Here is a 17,320-nt window from a genome sequence, read left to right on the forward strand (position 1 = left end):
TATGCACAACTGATAGGAGTATTCGTTTCCTAGGGCTGATGAAACAATATATCAGAAACTGGGTGGTTTCAGAAAATAGAAATTCATTCGCTCCTGGTTCTGGAGGCCAGAAGTCCAAAGTCAAGATGTGCACAGGACCATGCTGTCTCTTGCGCTCTAGGAGAGGGCCTGTTCCATGCCTCTTTCCCGGCTCCAGCACTGCTGCCAGTCCTTGGCACTCTTTGGCTGGTAGATGCATCACCCCAATCTCTGTCTCTGGCTTCATATGGCCTTTTTCTGGTATGTGGCTGTGTCTCTGTTTTCTCTTCTTCAAAGGATACCTGTCATTGGACTAGGGCCCGCTCTGATGCAGCATGATTTCATCTTAACTCATTACTTCTGCAAAGACACTATTTCCAAAGGTCAAATTCTGAGGTTTCAGGTAGACATAAAATGTAGGGTGTTGACGGCGGGGGATGCTAATCCTATAAAATATGCTGAAATTAACTATCTTCCAGCAGGTAAATAGTTGATAACCTCTATATCAACTGCATATTAGACTAGATCCTATTTAATTGGACTGGAGTTGGGCTCAGGCATTTTTTTCGTTTACCTCAAGTAATTACATATATATATGTTATTATCATCAGTATTATATCACTGATTATAATGCAATTGGTAACATTTATTGGACGGTTACTATGTCTCAGGCACTGGGCTGAGTACTTTATGTATATTATACCAATGACTCATCATTCCAGCTCTTCATCTTACAGATAGGAACACAAGGGTCAACAACGCTGGAAAATCGCCAGAGGACACAAAGCTGGGAGCAGCCAAGTCAAGACATCCAGGCTGTCTGGCTCCAGAACTAGGACTCATCTTTGCCAAGAGAACCCTGCACATATTTAGAACCTTTCATCTTCTTCTCGTCTTTAGACAGTCTCAGTTATTTAGAGAAATCGTAAACATTTTAAGATGCGTAACTGCAAGCCTTCACTACAAAGAAATAAAACAGCCTGGACAGAGAGGGGCTGACATATCATATGTAGCTTGTACAACCTGAGGATGAGTCACCAAGGGCAGAAGTTAATAAATGACAGAAATTATTACTCAAACAGATTTAATACTTTTATGTCTCCCAATTTCACAAGTTTAGACAAAAAGCGATGCATTTAAAAGACATCTCTCCATCCTATTTCGAAGCTTAGCTGCCTAACCTACAGTAAAGCCTTGTAGTGGTGAACCTTGGAGAACAGCTTCTATGACAAGTGTGGATCTAAGAGTCTGTATCTCATAATGATGCCTCTGCATTAAACTAAATCACCCCATTCTGGGCAATCATTGCAGATCCCCTGGTTTCCTGTCTTGGCCCTGGACCCACACTCCCTTCCCCATCAAAGGTGGGATGGGGAGAAGCAGCTGCCCAGCTTAAAACAGTGTACTTCCCAGCCACGTGCCAGGCAGAACCTTGTTGGCACCCGCGTTTCTGTCTCTGTGGCTGTGCCTGCTCCTCATCTTGTCTTCAGTGCCCTTCTTTTTCCTTTGATTTCTGTCTAAATCCAGCTCATTGTGGGACCTGCTCTGGTCCCACCTTCTTCAAGTCTCCAGCTGCTCTTGCCTCCACGGGCCATTTCTTTGTCTGAAGTTATCTTACATTCAGTCGATTCCATTCTGTTTAGATCTCAGCTGCTCTACATTTGCTTCACATAAATTGACCTTGGCTCCCAAACTATATAACAAGTTCCTCCCAGGGGCAGAAACAAGGTGTGCACATCCCTGGTATTCCTCCCAGACTTGTCGGCATAATGCCAAGCAAACCAAATTGGAGTGATCTCCAACATACCTGATAATTACTTTTTATACCTGCAGTGTAAGAAGTGTTAACTTTTTGACATTAAATGAAGGTGCCCAAATAGTGCCATCAGATCATGTTAAAATTTTTTCATGGTGACCTGAATTAATAATGACATCCTTTTTCCTCATGGAAACCCAAACCAAATTATTATTTAAGATTACTATGATTTTTAGTCATTATTAGGCTCTGTTATGGTACTGTGTGGTTGATTAAAAATGGAAGTTGCCCATGGAGGTCCACATGTCATTGTTTTGGCCAGTGCAAAATGTAGCCAGGAGCACACCACACCTGACACTGTCAGTGATTATTATTATTATTATTAATACTGATGAAGAGTTTAATGACTCCTGATTTCAAGCTAAGAGCTGATTAGGAAAGGTTCCATTGACAACTCATCCCTAGAAAATTAAAACAGAAGCACATAGATATTGTAATTTGACTTCAGAGACTTTCCTTTCTCCTAGAACAATGCACACCGCAAATGAGTGCTATTTCCGATGGCTCATAACTAAAGTAAAATACTGCGATATCGTCTAATCTTAGAATCTCTTAAGTGAGAATTTGTTCAAGAGGGCTAACCTAGAACCCAGTGGAAAAATCCAGCTGATGGTCACCTGGGTCCATTCCCTATGGTCTGAGAGGCAAATGAGGCCCCTCTCCTGAGTTTCCAAGCCTTTTGAATACTTGCATTATTTTCTACCTTACTTCTTACCTTTGACCTTTGTAAATGGGAGATGTTTTGTTGCTCTTGTTTTAAGGATAATTTAGAAATGACAACTTTAGCATATATCTAATAATTACTTGCCCCAGCATTTCATCATTACAACTGAAATTAACATAATGTCTGTTTGGATTTTAACAAAGAACAAAAGCTAAGAAAAACCTTCACTTGGAAACTCTTCAAAAGTTTCTCATTTGGCTACAGTTTCTCAGGCTTTCTGCAAAATGAAGCAATGTTGTCCTTACATTACACCAACAGTTGTTTGAGTCTTTTATCAGACTGACTTTCTGCTCATGCCAAAAGGCATTATTTTCTTTGTGTAAAAGTGATTTTGAAGATTAATAAGTAACAGAATGGGTACACGTGGATTTGTGAACATTTAAAATTGCTTAATGTTTTTGCATGTGTATACTTTGAAAAAAATAGGAGACGCCTCAGTTGTTCTACATAGATTGGCTTAGGAGAAGGACATAAATGTGCGTCTTAAGTGACCTAAGTGAATTGTTGGTGATGCACAATGATCTCCCATTAACAAGAGGTGGGTTTTAGGTCTCCCTAGGAACTACAACAAGCTTTTAGTACTTTATATCAGAAAAAAGTACTTAGCCTGTGAAGCTCATGGCTTTGATGCCCGCTAACCTCTCTTTAAACACGAAAGACACATCACAGGCCCAGAGCTGTTGCATCAGCAGGCAGGCAGCAAGCTGAGAGCTAATTAGGAAGCGTCAGCCCCTAGAGGCAGAGGTCTGCCCCCTGACTCTATGAGCAAGAGTCAACATCAAGCCCTTCAGTCCTTGGGCCTGCAGTTTTCCCTGTACAGGAAACACAAGCGTGTGTGGATGTGTGTGCATTTCTTTAGAAACACATAATTTGTTTGTTGCTTTATTTTCTACTTTTGAAAGATGGCAAGATCCCAGTCACAAAAACAGAAACCAGGCTAGGTATTTTAACCAGAGAGGGATTTAATAAAAGGGTTAGGATTTGAGCTGTTTTGGAAGAGCTGAAGGAGAGGACAGGGGTCAGGAAGGACAGTTCCTGCAGTGTCTTGGTGGTCAGTCCCTGCCCTGTTGGGTGGCCATTACAAAGCTGGCATCTGTGGGGCAGTATCCCTTTGCCCCCATGTGGCCAGGCACACGGGGCACTGGCTGACTCCCACAGCCACCACTGTCAGGATTGTAGCTGGAGCTGCTGCCACAGCCAGAAGCAGAATGTCCACTACCTCCCTCCTACCTTCTGATCTTGCGCTAGCTCCCTACTGGTGCAACCTACACAGAACCCTTCCAGTAAAGGAATCTGAGAAATGTAGTCCCCTGAGGTACAGAAAACACAGAAAGGCAGGCAGTATCTGGCCCAGATGCCTATCATAAAGCTTTAGAAAATGTTGTGTTATCGCTGCACTTTAACCATTGAAGTATTTATTTTAAATTGATTCTTATTTAAATATCGAATATAAGACAAATCCTATTTGACTATTTCTTTTATGTGACAGTCAAGAAGATAATCAGTATTATATTAAAGAATATTTTATGGGTTTAAAGAACATTTTGGGGGTATTTTAATTCACATAGTTCAAAAGCAGCTGAATACATGTATTAAAAGGCAAGCTCTTGATAGGCCTTGCTATGTCATCTACGAAAAGCACCACTGTTTCCCTCTGCTAGCTAACTCAGCTGTGTGAAGTACAGATGGATGAAGCAAATTCTACTGTTTGGGTTTTTATATTTGACACTGGTTGATGCTTTTCCAAAACAAACGTTGCATTTCCTCTGGTGGTTTGATTTCGCTGTTTGCTTTCTGAAATTCTATGTACTTTTATTTTAGGTACATTGTTTGCCTGCTTAATTCCAATGAGAAATTATTTCAGATAAATAATCATCAAGTTGTTTACTCAAAATAAAATTTTTGTACCTTGAAAAACCAAAATTGATAATAAAAATCCTTTAAAATGACTGTGATTACAACTATTATGCATATCCGTAAATCTCTTTACTTCTTACATCTTGACCGATCATCTCAGCAACTCTGTGAGAAGCCAACTACTATTGCCTCCAAGTTTTTTCCAACTATTTTAGGTGACAGGTCATTAGCTGTAAAACCAAGGCAAGAAGTTGGACTTTATAAGTACATATGATAGTTTACTTATGAATATGTATTTATGAGACTCCTCACAATTCATATTCCAACCACATTAATTTTCTCTTCATGCTAGAGTCTAATGCAGTGGTTAGACTGCAGCATGAAACTGGGGTAAGCATACCACTTGGAGATTTGCAAAGATGATCACAGGAATTGTCGGCCTGGATAATTTTAAGGGAGCCAGTTTTCAGATCCTCAACTTACATTTGTACTGTTTCCCAAAACAAATTTGTGGAAGAACATGTCCCTATTAAGGATGCAGGTTCCTACCCAAAACTGTACTTTTCCCACTTTGCAAAATTAATCATGCCTCTCTCTCATCTTACTCTGAGGCATTGACTTGAAGTTTTAAAATCTTCAGGGCATCAAACAATGGGACAATTTGACATATTGTTCCAGTATTAAGAAAGTAACTTTCTTAATGTTAAGGCTAACTATAAGTAAATGTAAATGACTAAAGATTTCATTAAACGACTTTTTGTAAGTCTGATGGTTTCCATTTTTTTCCTTAGAGCAGAACTGTAGGAGAACTTACATGACATGCTGGCTAATAAAAAAGTAAAAATAATTTGGTGATAGATCACTGTGAATCTTGGCATATAGCTGAGAAGGTGGTTAAAGAATTGAGTAACATTTCTGTAACAAAACTCCATTCCCACTGATTTATTTATATGGAAAAATCTTCTTGGCCCATAAATTTATAAAAATGAAAAACAGAAATAGAATTAATTTTGAGCCCTAACTCGTTCTAGTAATAAATAATATATCCACTGATTTCATGACCTAAATAGAAAAACTTAGACTCGCTTAACATTTTTCTGGCCATGGAGACGTACATTTCCAACAAAATTTTACTTCTGCATAATAATTATTTCTTAAAATTTATTACATCTTATATTTTTTATCAATTATGGTCTAAAGGTAATTGTAATTATAACCCAAGCAGAAAAAATCCAATATTTAGAGACTTATTGCCACAGGAAAATTTTAAAAATTAAATGTCAATTTATATGTGTAACTTATTGTACATAGAAGTATGGTGACAACCTATAAAACATTTTCTACACAAAATACATTACATTAGAATAAAAGTCTGTGGAAAGGAAAATAAGAGCTCAAAGAGAAAAAAATTGATGTCAAATTTCAGACTGTTAAAGAACAGTCTGTTTATAGCAATTGGACACCTGATAGCATATAATATTCATACTCTGTTGCAGCCGTCCCTTCCTTTTTGGCACCAGGGACCAGTTTTGTGGAAGACAATTATTCCATGGACGGAGGGAGTCAGGGGTGTTGGGGGAGATGGTTTCAGGATGAAACTATTCTACCTGAGACCATCAGGCATTAGTTAGATTCTCATAGGAAGTGCGCGACCAAGATTTCACGCACAGCTCACAATAGAGTTCACGCTCCTATGAGAATGTAATGCCGCTCTGAGCGGTAATGCTCGTGGTCCACTATTGCTCACCCCCTTCTGTGCGGCCCGGTTCCTAACAGGCCACAAACTGGTACAGGTCCATGACTCGGTGGTTGGGAACCCCTGTTCTATTCAATACACTTAAAAGAATGATGTTGGCCAGGCGCGGTGGCTCACTCCTATAATCCCAGCACTTTGGGAGGTCGAGGTGGGCAGATTACGAGGTCAAGAGATCGAGACCATTCTGGCCAACATGGTGAAACCCCATCTCTACTAAAAATACAAAAATTAGATGGGTGTGGTGGCGCACACTTGTAGTCCCAGCTACTCAGGAGGCTGAGGCAGGAGAATGGCTTGAACCCGAGAGGCAGAGGTTGCAGTAAGCAGAGATCGCTCACTACACTCCAGCCTGGTGACAGAGCGAGACTCCATCTCAAAAAACAAACAAACAAACAAAAAAGATGTTATAACAACATAGTATACTGAAAATTACATCCTTTTCAGTTATTTAAACTGACAAAAATATTTATGTGTTAATGTAAACATACGCATGTGATACATTTTCAAAATTTATTTAAGGAGTATATGAGCAAAAATGTTTACAGATCATTGATCTATACAAAAGATAAGGTGTTTTGAAGATCTGCGTTCGGCATGTCTCCATGTGTGTTTTCTTTGTTTTCTCAGTTTGACCTTGTCTGTGTCAATGCGTGGATGCTGGACCTCAGCCAAGCCATCCTGAACCTCGGCTTCCTGACTGGAGCATTCACCTTAGGCTATGCAGCAGACAGGTAGGTACCAATGTGACAGCCATTTTATGTCACTATAATACCATGCATTAATACAGGGAGAAAAATGTTTTATGTTAACTATTAAAACAATATTTTTGCTAAATTCGCAAGCAATTCTTGATTCCATCATTCATGACATCCACACTTGGTTGGTTTGACTAATTCTTTTCTTCTCAAACTTCATCTCCTTATTCCTTGAACTTCACAAAGGTCTGAGGCTGTTCCCAGTAGGTCTGAGAGCATCAGAATGGAAACACAGACCTCCAAAGCAGGAACATCATGACTGGGTTGATGCACTGTTGTGCTGAATACTACAGAATCAATCAATTCGATGTGCTTCAGTAACAGCTTACTGATTGTGGTTTTATTAATTTAGTCATAAGATCGGCCTATTCCAAATTTGTTTCACCTAATTTTTTTTTAAAGAAATCCTTGTATTTTATTCTACAAATGTAAAACTCTGTGAAAAAAAAAAAAACATTTTTCCAAAAATCATTAAAGGAGTTTTTTTCTATTATTTTGTATTCATAAATGCAACTGCCCAATGGCAGGCATGGTGAGTGTGTATATTCAAGACATCATGCTTTCTATTTAAATATTCTTCTTCCTTAACATTATTGATACTAGCTATTGTATTCATGTTTAACTCTATTTTTATCCCAATTCTAACTATGAAAATACTTGCAGTAATTTAATATTCCTCTCTATCCCCCTTAGCAGGAGTAATAGGAGTATAGACTGGGAATCGCTGACTCATGGCCGTATCTGGCCTAATATTGTTCTGGTTTATCAATCTCTGACTCATGGCCATATCTGGCCTAATATTGTTCTGGTTAATCCAGCCCAGCCCATGGTGGGTTCTTGTGACTGTACCATTCAGTGGGTGATACTAAGTGTACCTTTTAGAGAACTGCAAACCGCAATTAATTAGCTAATAGAACAACAAAAGGCCCCATATCCTGTAGCCAATTGAAGATCTGAGTTTAATCAGACCAGTGCTTCAAAATGGGTAGAGCCTTGGGTTTCATTTTCTGTCACTTTTTCTTTCTTTTTCATGTTTCTCTCTCACCCTCTCCACAGCTGCCCTTTGCATGTGAGTTTCTGCTGGATCCTTTCATGTGTGATGCCCTTTCCCCTTTTTCTTCTTTTTATCGATGTCCTTTTCTCCTGTTCTACTTCTAGCCCTTTCAAGCTTCATCTTTCCTTTCCTAATTTCCCCCACATGCCACTCTTTTTTTGCTGGCTACAATTTGGAACTGTGCAGTTTAAATATTTATTTATTTTTTGTTTTTACTCTTTCTAATTTAGATATTAGGTTTTGCTTCATCTGTGCTTTTTTTTCTCTTACTCAGTCAATAACCATATCTCCAAACTAAATTAACTTTACTAAAGTGGGGAATTTCCCCTACCTGTATTCTCATAAGTGATTGAGCATCTGTCCTCATATAGGACATGCTGTCTTGTGGGGGAGGGGCCAGACCTGGGAAAAAGAAGAGCCATGAATAACTCTGCCTCCTGCATTTGAGGGGGCATCCGTGGGGACAAGAGATGATTTGACTGAAATGTGCTATGTCTAATGAACGAACGAATGTTCTTCTCTTCCTCCATATCCATGATTTATATATGTGAAGGAAGAACAAGAAATAATAGGCCATTTGTCAATGAGAGTACAGTGTAGGAAGGGTGGAAAGTGAATTTAAAAATCTAGATTGGGGCTTCTGGTTTCCTGTTCAGCATATAAGGAGCTTAGAATTTGCCACTCAGTCTTGACAACAAGTAAAATGCTGAACAAACTGAAAAATCAATAATTCTTCTCAGATCCATAAGAGAAGTGAGATTACAAGGTAAACTGCTGCCTTCAGCACCACCCCGCACCCCCAGCCCCACTAAATAGAAAGGCAGGAGAATACAGACAATCATAACACAGGCGCAGAAACCTCCTTGAGAGAGCCAGGGAAGATAAACATGAACTGTAATTGATGAATTCCTGGAGGATCAGTGTGGATGGCCTGGAGGATTAAAAACTCTAGAGGGACTCACTCAAAGGAGGGCCCAAGCTTTTGTGATTCTTTTTTTTTTTTTTTTTTTTGCCACCTGAAGCTCTACAAGGTTCTAAAGGTAAATATTAAGGAAAATCCCTCATGCTCTAGCAGCCAGAGGGGAAAAGGAACAATTTTGAAATATGCCAGAATATTGTTCTTAACAATGTCTGCCCTCAGGAGAAGATGTTTAACCAGAGCCTAATCTTCTGGGGTTTTCTGAGAGCCTCATTGATCTGGGGAAAGGGAAATACTAACTCCAGCCCCTTCTAGCCTTCCAAGTGGAGAAAGAGAAACACCAAATTCTAGCCTCCTCTAGCTTTCAACTTGGAAGAAGGGAAATACCCAGCTCCAGCCCCCTCCAGCCTTTCTCCCCTAGTTCAGAGGAGAGGGATAGAGAAGCACTTGTGAAGTTCACCGTTTAGAGACATAGGTGCACTAAAAGACTGAGAACTACTCATAGAACCACAGAATGCCTTCCCTCCCCCAACACCTCACCACCACATTACTAAAGGTCTATTTATAGCAGTTCCGTTTACCCAGTACACCATGTCCACCTATCAAGAAAAAATTACAAGACATACTAAAAGCCAAAACACACACACACACACACACACACACACACACACACACACACACACAGTTGAAGAGACAGAGCAAACATCAGAACTAAATTCAGATGTGGCAGGGATGTTGGAATGATCAGGCTAAGAATGTAAAACAACTATGCCAAGAAGTCTGATGCATAAAGTAGCATGCAAGAACAGATGGGCTATGTAAGTAGAGGGATGGGAATTCTAAAAAAAGAAACCAAATGAAATGCTAGAGATCAAAAACACTGTAACAGAAATGAAAAATGTTGTTACTGGGCTTATTAGGAGATTGGGCATAGCTGAAAGAATCTCTGGCCTTGAGGATATCCCAATAGAAACCTCCAAAATTGAAAAAAAAAAAAAAAACCCACACACACACAATAACAACCACATGAAAAAGCAGAACAGAATGTTCAATAACTGTGGGACAATTACAAAAGATATAATATTTGTGTAATAGGAATACCAAAAGGAGAAGAGAGAGAGAAATAGAAAAAATATTTTAAACAATAATGACTGAGAATTTTTCAAAATTAATGTCAGACACCACAGATCCAGGAAACTCAAAGAAAATCAAGCAAGATAAACATAAAAAAGTATACCTAGTTATATCATAGTCAAACTACAGAAAGACAAAGACAAAGGAAAAATTCTGAAAGAAGAGTGGGGGGATAATGTCTTACTATAGTAAAAGAGCAATGATAAAAATTACATCCTACTTCTTTTCAGAAACCAGGTAAGCAAGAAGAAAGTGGAATACTTAAAGTGTCAAGAAAAAAAATCCAATCTAGAATTCTATACTGTGCAAAGTTATCATTTAAAAGTGAAGGAGAAATGAAGACTTTGTTAGACAAAAATTGAGAGAATTTGATGCCTTGTAATAAATATTAAAAGAAATTATTTAGAGAGAATGAAAATGATCTAGGTTAGAAATCCAGATCTACATAAAGGAAAGGCATTGGAGAGGAATAAGTGAATAAACTATTATCTCTTAGATCAGTTGAGTATTCTCACTTGATCTAACAGATAATAGTTTATTCAAAATAATAATAGCAACAATGTGTTTGGTTGTGTATGTTTATATATATAAGCATACATAAGCATATATAGAGTATTTTTTGTTATAAGGTACTCATACTACTCATGAAATGATACAGTGTTATTTGAAAGTGGATTTGAATTAGTTGTAAATATATATTGTAAACTCTAAAGCAACTACTAAAAAAAGATTTTTTTAAAAAAAGCATGACTGATATGCTAAAAATGAAGAAAATGTGGAATCCTATAAACTGCTGTTCAATGAAACCACAAAAGCTGGGAAAAAGTGTGGAATACAAACATAAGAATAAAAAATAAGGGAAACAAATAGACGATGATAACGAATATGGTAGACATTAATCCAACCATGTCAATACTCACTTTAAATGTAAGATGGTCTAAATGCACCAACTAAAAGACAGATTTTCACAGTGGATCAACAAACAAGACCCAACCATATATGTTGTCTACAAGAAATCCACTTTCAATATAAAGACACATATACACTAATAGTAAATGGATGGAGAAAACTATACCATGATAGCAGTAATCAAAGTAAAGCAGAAGTAGCTATACTATTATCAGCAGAGCAGACTTCAGAGGAAGGAAAGTTATCAAGGATAAAAATGGGCATTATATAATGATAAAGGGGTCAATTCTCCAAGAAGCCAATAATCCTTAATATCTATATGTCTAGTAGCAAAGCACAAAATTATAAGAGGCAAAAACTGTGATAAAACTGGAATGAGAAATCGATTAATCCACGATTTCACTGGAGACTTCAACATCCCTTTGTTGGAAATGGTCAGATTCAACAGGTAAAAAACCTTTAAAGATATAATTGAACTCAACAGCATCATCAATCAACTGTATATAATTTTCATCTTTAGACAACCTTATCTAACAACAGCAGACTTAACATTTTTTTTCAAGTTCTCATGAAATATTCACATGCAATATTCAAGATAAATCACATTCTGGGCCATAAAACGTATATTAGCAAATTTGAAGAAATAAAAATTATAGTGTCTGCTCCTAGAACATAGTGGAATTAAACTAGAAATTCATAACAGAAGGATAGATGGAAAATCCCCAAATACTTGGGGATGAAACAACACACATCTCTAGTAACACATAGGTCAAAGAAGAAATCTCAAGAGTAATTAAAAAGTATATTAAACAAAATGAAAATGAGAACACTGAAGACTTTTGGAATGCAACGAAAACAATGTTTAAAGGGAAATTTATAGCATTGAATACATATATTAGAAAAGAGGAAATATATAAAATCAATAATCTAAGCTTTCACCTTAGGAAACTGGAGAAGAGCAAATTAAACCCAAGGCAAGTAGAAGAAAAAAAAATACAAATTGGAGCAGAAATCAATAAAATTAAAAACAGGAAATCAATGGAGAAAATAAAGCCAAAAGCCGGTTATTTGAAAAGATAAAAAAAAAATCAATAAGCCTCCAGTCAGACTAAGAAAAAAGAAAGAGGACAGAGAGAGGTTGAAGACATAAATTACTAATATTAGAAATAAAAGAGGGGACATTTTGACGGATCCCATGGACATTAATAGGATAATAAAGAAATACTATGAACACTCTGTGTTCACAAATTTGATAACCTACATAAAATGGACCAATTCCTTGAAAGATTACAATCTGCCAAAACTCACCCAAGATTATATAGACAATCTGAATAGGGCTATATCTATTAAACAAATTGAATCAATAGTTAATTACTTTTCAAAACAGGAAGCACCAGGCCCAGATGGGTTCACAGGTGAATTTGCCAAACGTTTAGGGAAGAAACTCTACCAATTCCCTAAAAGCTCTTTCCAAAGATAGAAGTAGAGGGATTGCTTTCTAATTTATTCTGAGACCAGCATTACATTAATACCTAAATTGGACAGACATTACAACAAAAGAAAACTACAGACTAATATATCTCATGAAGATAAGTGCAAAAATCCACAACAAAAATTTGCAAGTAGAATCCAATAGTGTATAAAAAAATTATACACCACAACCAAATACTGTAGCATACCAAGTGTGTAGTATCCCAAGTATGTAAAACTGGTTCCGCATTCTAAAGTCAATTAATGTCATCCATCACATCGACAAACTAAGGAAGAAAAAATGACATGATCATATCAATAGATACAGAAAAAATATTTGTCAAAGTCCAACATCTATATATGAAAAAAGCTCTCAGTAAACTAGAAATATAGGGGAACTTCCTCAACTTGATAAGGAATGTCTATGAAAAAAACTACAGTTAACATCATACTTAATGACGATAAACTGTATAGAAGCTTTCTCACTAAGATCAGAAATAAGGCAAATATGTCATCTCTAATAACTTCTTTTCAATGCCATGCTGGAAGCCCTCGCTAATACAATAAATAAGACAAGTAAAGAAAATAACATGTATACTGATTGGGAAGGAAGAAATAAAAACTGTCTTCATTCACAGATGTCATGATTGTCTATGTAGAAAATCAAAAGAATTAACAACAACAACAACAAAAAACTCCTGAAACTAATAAGTGAGTATAGTAAAGTTGCAGGGTACAAGGCTAATACACAAAAGTCAACTACTTTCCTATGTACCAACAATAAACAATTAGGATTTGAATTTAAACACATAATGCCATTTACATTAGCACCACAAGAATACACAACACTTAGATATAAATCTAACAACATATGTACAAGATTTATGTAAGGAAAAGTGCAAAACTCTAATGAAAGAAATTAGAGATGATCTAAATAAATGGAGAGATATTCAACATTCATGGATAGGAAGACTCAATGTTGTCAAGATGTCAGTTCTTCCCAACTTGATGTATAAATTCAATACAAGACTAATCAAAATCCTACAGAGTTATTTTGTGGATATTGACAAACTAATTCTAAAGTTTATATGTAGAGACAAAAGACCCAGAATAGCCAACACAGTATTGAAGGAGAAGAACAAAGCCAGAGGACTGACACTACCTGATGTCAAGACTTACTGCAAAGCGACAACAATCACGACAGCGTGGTATTTGTGAAAGAACAGACCTCTACCAATAGTTCAATGGAATAAAATAGAGGGCCTAGAAATAGACCCACATAAATATAGTCAACTGACCTTTGACAAAGCAGAAAACAAAAGGTACTGGAACAACTGGACAACCACATGCAAAAACAAAAATGAATCTAGACACAGACCTTACACCCTTAAAAAAAATGGATCACAGACCTAAATGTAAAATGCAAAACTATAAAACTCCTAGAGGACGGGATAGGAAAAAAATCTAGACCTTTTAGATACAACACCAAAAGCATAATCCATGAAAAAAAGATTTGATAAGCTGGACTTCATTAAAATTAAAATTTTCTGTGTTGTGAGAGACATTATTAAGAGAACAAATGAAATGACAAGCCACAGACTGGGAGAAAACATTAACAAAAGGCAAATATTTGATAAAGAACTGTTATCCAAAATATATAAAGAACTCTTAAAACACAACAATAAGAAAACAAACAACCCAATTAAAAAGCAAGCCAAAGACCTTAACAGATAGCTCAACAAAGAGAGTATACAGATGATAATAAGCATATGAAATGATGCTGTATGTCATGTATCATCAGGGAAATGCCCATTAAAACAGCAGTGAGATACCACTACATACCAATTAGAATGGCCAAAATCCAGAACAATGCCAGCACCAAATGCTGACTAGGATGTGGAACAACAGGAATTCTCATTCATTGCTGGTGAGAATGCAAAATAAAACGGTGACTTTAGATGATGACAAAATTCTTACACATTTTTGTAATTCTTACAAAATTAAACATACTTTTACTAAATGATCCAGCAATTATACTCCTTGGTATTCCAATTCCAACCCAAAAAAGTTGAAAACTCATGTTCACCCAAAAATCTACACATACATGTTTATAGCAGCTTTCTTCATAATTGCCAAAACTTGGAAGCAACCAAGATGCCCTTCCATAGGTGAATGGACAAACTGTGATACATCCAGACTATGAAATACTATTCCATACTGAAAAGAAATGAGCTATCAAGCCATGAAAATACATAGAGGAAACGTAAGTACGTATTACTAAATGAAGAAGCTGATCTGGAAAGGCTACATACTATAAGATTTTAACTATATGACATTTTGGAAAAAGCAAAACTATGGAGACAGTAAAAAAAAAGATCAGTGGTTGCTAGGGGGTGGGGAGAGGGAGGGATGAACAGGCAGGGCACAGAGGATTTTTAGAGCAGATAAACTATTCTGTTAGATACTTTAATGGTGGATACGTGTCATTATACACATGTCAAACACATAGAATTTGCAACATCAAGAGTGAACCCAAATGTAAACTGTGGACATTGGGTGATTATGATGTGTCCCTGTCGGTTCGTCAATTGCAGCAAGTGTACCACTCCCATGGGGAATGTTAACAAGGAGAATGCCGTGCATGTGTAGGGGCAGGGGACATAGAGTCCACTCAAAAAATTTAGATAAACTAAGGCTACTTCCATCTCTACTCTGCTGACTCAAGCAAGATGCTATATGTACATATTTTATGGAAATTTTTATGAAAAGATGTCATAGAATCAAATCTCTTAATGGACATTGATAGCAAGCATTTACCAGACAATAATTCGATACCACTATGCTGAACCAATTAACACCAGTCTCGCAGAATGTTGTTCATGATACCTTGTTCCTTTTCCTAAACTATTTAATAACACTTATGCCAATGGTGAAAATAAAATACAAAATTTAAGAACAACTGACATTGGCTGTGAACTTTGTAGTTTATAAAACGCTTTCACATTAACATCTCATTTGATCCTCTCTACAACCTCCCTCTAGAAAAAGGTGGGAATAAACAAAAACAAGCAAGCAAAACCTTCGTTTTGAAGACCTTAGGAATTAGCCCAAGGTCTTATGACTGGTAGATGGTTAAGGTGAGATTCAGGGCAAGGCCTTCTGGCCATAACACACCATTGCTTCTTCTTTCTGCCTCTCTGTCCTTATGACTTGACACATAAAAAATGCTAGAAAGTGTCACATCTGTACCACCGGGGAGACTCTATGTGAAACAATAGTGTCAAAGGAGGGTCATCTTTTCAGAAACTGCAATCACAAAGGATGCATTCTGTGCTTTAAATTTTGTAATTCCAGCCTGGGCAACATAATGAGACCCTGTCTCTACAAAACATCTTTAAAATAAAACGATATAATATAATATAGTATAATATGATATGGTATGATATATTATAATATTTTATATTTTCCCATTGTGTTGAAGAAAATGTTTAAGGTGAGCTCTTTTCCTGTCTTTCTCAAAAAGGTATGGCAGGATCGTCATTTACTTGCTATCCTGCCTTGGTGTTGGCGTCACTGGGGTTGTGGTGGCCTTTGCACCAAACTTCCCTGTGTTTGTGATCTTCCGCTTCCTGCAAGGTGTGTTTGGAAAGGGGACATGGATGACTTGCTACGTGATTGGTAAGACATTCTTACACCATCTTCTCTATTTGGAAACTAGGGCCAGATGGCCAACAAGTGCTAGTTCATCAACCTTCCTCTTCCTCATGTGTCCTTTAACAAAGGAGGTTTCACTGCAGCTACAGTAATTATTTCTGCAGGTAGGAGAGCTCAGAGGTAGGATTCTGAGTGCTTTAGAAACTAAAATACCACCTTACTTTGGAAGCCAAATGTAGAATATTATAAAACACTGGGGCAAACTACTTTTAAGTACTTCTATACTGTTATAATATGGTTTCTAGCTTTGCTTCATAAGAAATTAATTTTTATAAAATCTCAGTAGCTTCTTGAGGCATTTTTAAAGCATTTTCTCTGCACTGTGTTATGTGGTACAGTTTGAGATTACTTTCCTGTGTTGCCAACTCTCCTCTTTCTGTACAAGTGGGAAACTTTTTACTATGGGAGAAATATGTTCTAAAAATGAGAAGTTCATTTGTGACCCTTGGATATCTTCTATAGCCAGAAAGTTTGACCTTCTGGTGATGTAAGAAAGAAAAAGTTCACTTTACTTTTTTCTCATATCCCTTGGGAAAGCCCTGGCTACTCCTTTTGGTTCCATTTCTAACTCAGGACCAGCCACCTACTTTAAGAGTAGGGGTGGATTTCTGACGAGGAAAATGTGAATTCTCATCTTAGATTATTGCTACAGATCTTTGCACTTCCACTCTCCTCTGTCACTGCTATACAATCTCCAAGCAGTGTGCATTTTGGAGACCCTTGAAGATCTTTCTGTGAGTGGGAGAAGGAGAGAAGATGATTAGAGGGATTGGTTGTCGCTGTCTGGAACAGAAAGAGTAACGTTGGAAGGCAAGGCATTTTTAAGGAGACTTAGCCTAGGTGAATCTTCAAAGTTGTGATCTGAGGGCAACAATAAAGTAGCTTATCCCAGGATAATCAGAATATAAGAAACCAATTAGTGGGAAGGGGCAGGAAAGGAAAAGATTTCAGCAATAAAATTTCCCACGTGATTTTTAGAGCATATCATGTCAATGAAAAGTACAACACTGTGGAGAGAATTATCATTTAATAGAAGTTGTCTTGTGATAACGAAAAGTCTTTGTAGAGTCTTATAATGAATCTTCTAACGAGATTAGAATGTGCATATCTCTAGAGATACAGTGATAAAATGTAGCCATCTTAACATATTTATGTTTTGATAATTACAATTACCTTTTAAAATAATCATCACTG

The 17,320-nt window shown here is 37.0% G+C and overlaps 1 protein-coding gene and 1 long non-coding RNA gene across 2 annotated transcripts in view; one reads left to right on the plus strand and one right to left on the minus strand.

Annotated features, from left to right (window-relative positions):
- Positions 1 to 17,320, plus strand: part of SLC22A3 (solute carrier family 22 member 3) — a 106,183-nt gene that overhangs the window by 45,304 nt on the left and 43,559 nt on the right. The window contains exons 2-3 of the mRNA XM_055268913.2: positions 6,799 to 6,902; positions 15,936 to 16,090. Of these exons, the coding sequence (XP_055124888.1) occupies positions 6,799 to 6,902; positions 15,936 to 16,090 (259 nt within the window). The remainder of the gene's footprint in view (positions 1 to 6,798; positions 6,903 to 15,935; positions 16,091 to 17,320) is intronic.
- Positions 1 to 17,320, minus strand: part of LOC134733555 (uncharacterized) — a 66,640-nt gene that overhangs the window by 3,831 nt on the left and 45,489 nt on the right. The window lies entirely within an intron of this gene.

The sequence above is a fragment of the Symphalangus syndactylus genome, chromosome 2 (assembly GCF_028878055.3).
Source record: "Symphalangus syndactylus isolate Jambi chromosome 2, NHGRI_mSymSyn1-v2.1_pri, whole genome shotgun sequence".
Lineage (NCBI taxonomy): Eukaryota > Metazoa > Chordata > Mammalia > Primates > Hylobatidae > Symphalangus > Symphalangus syndactylus.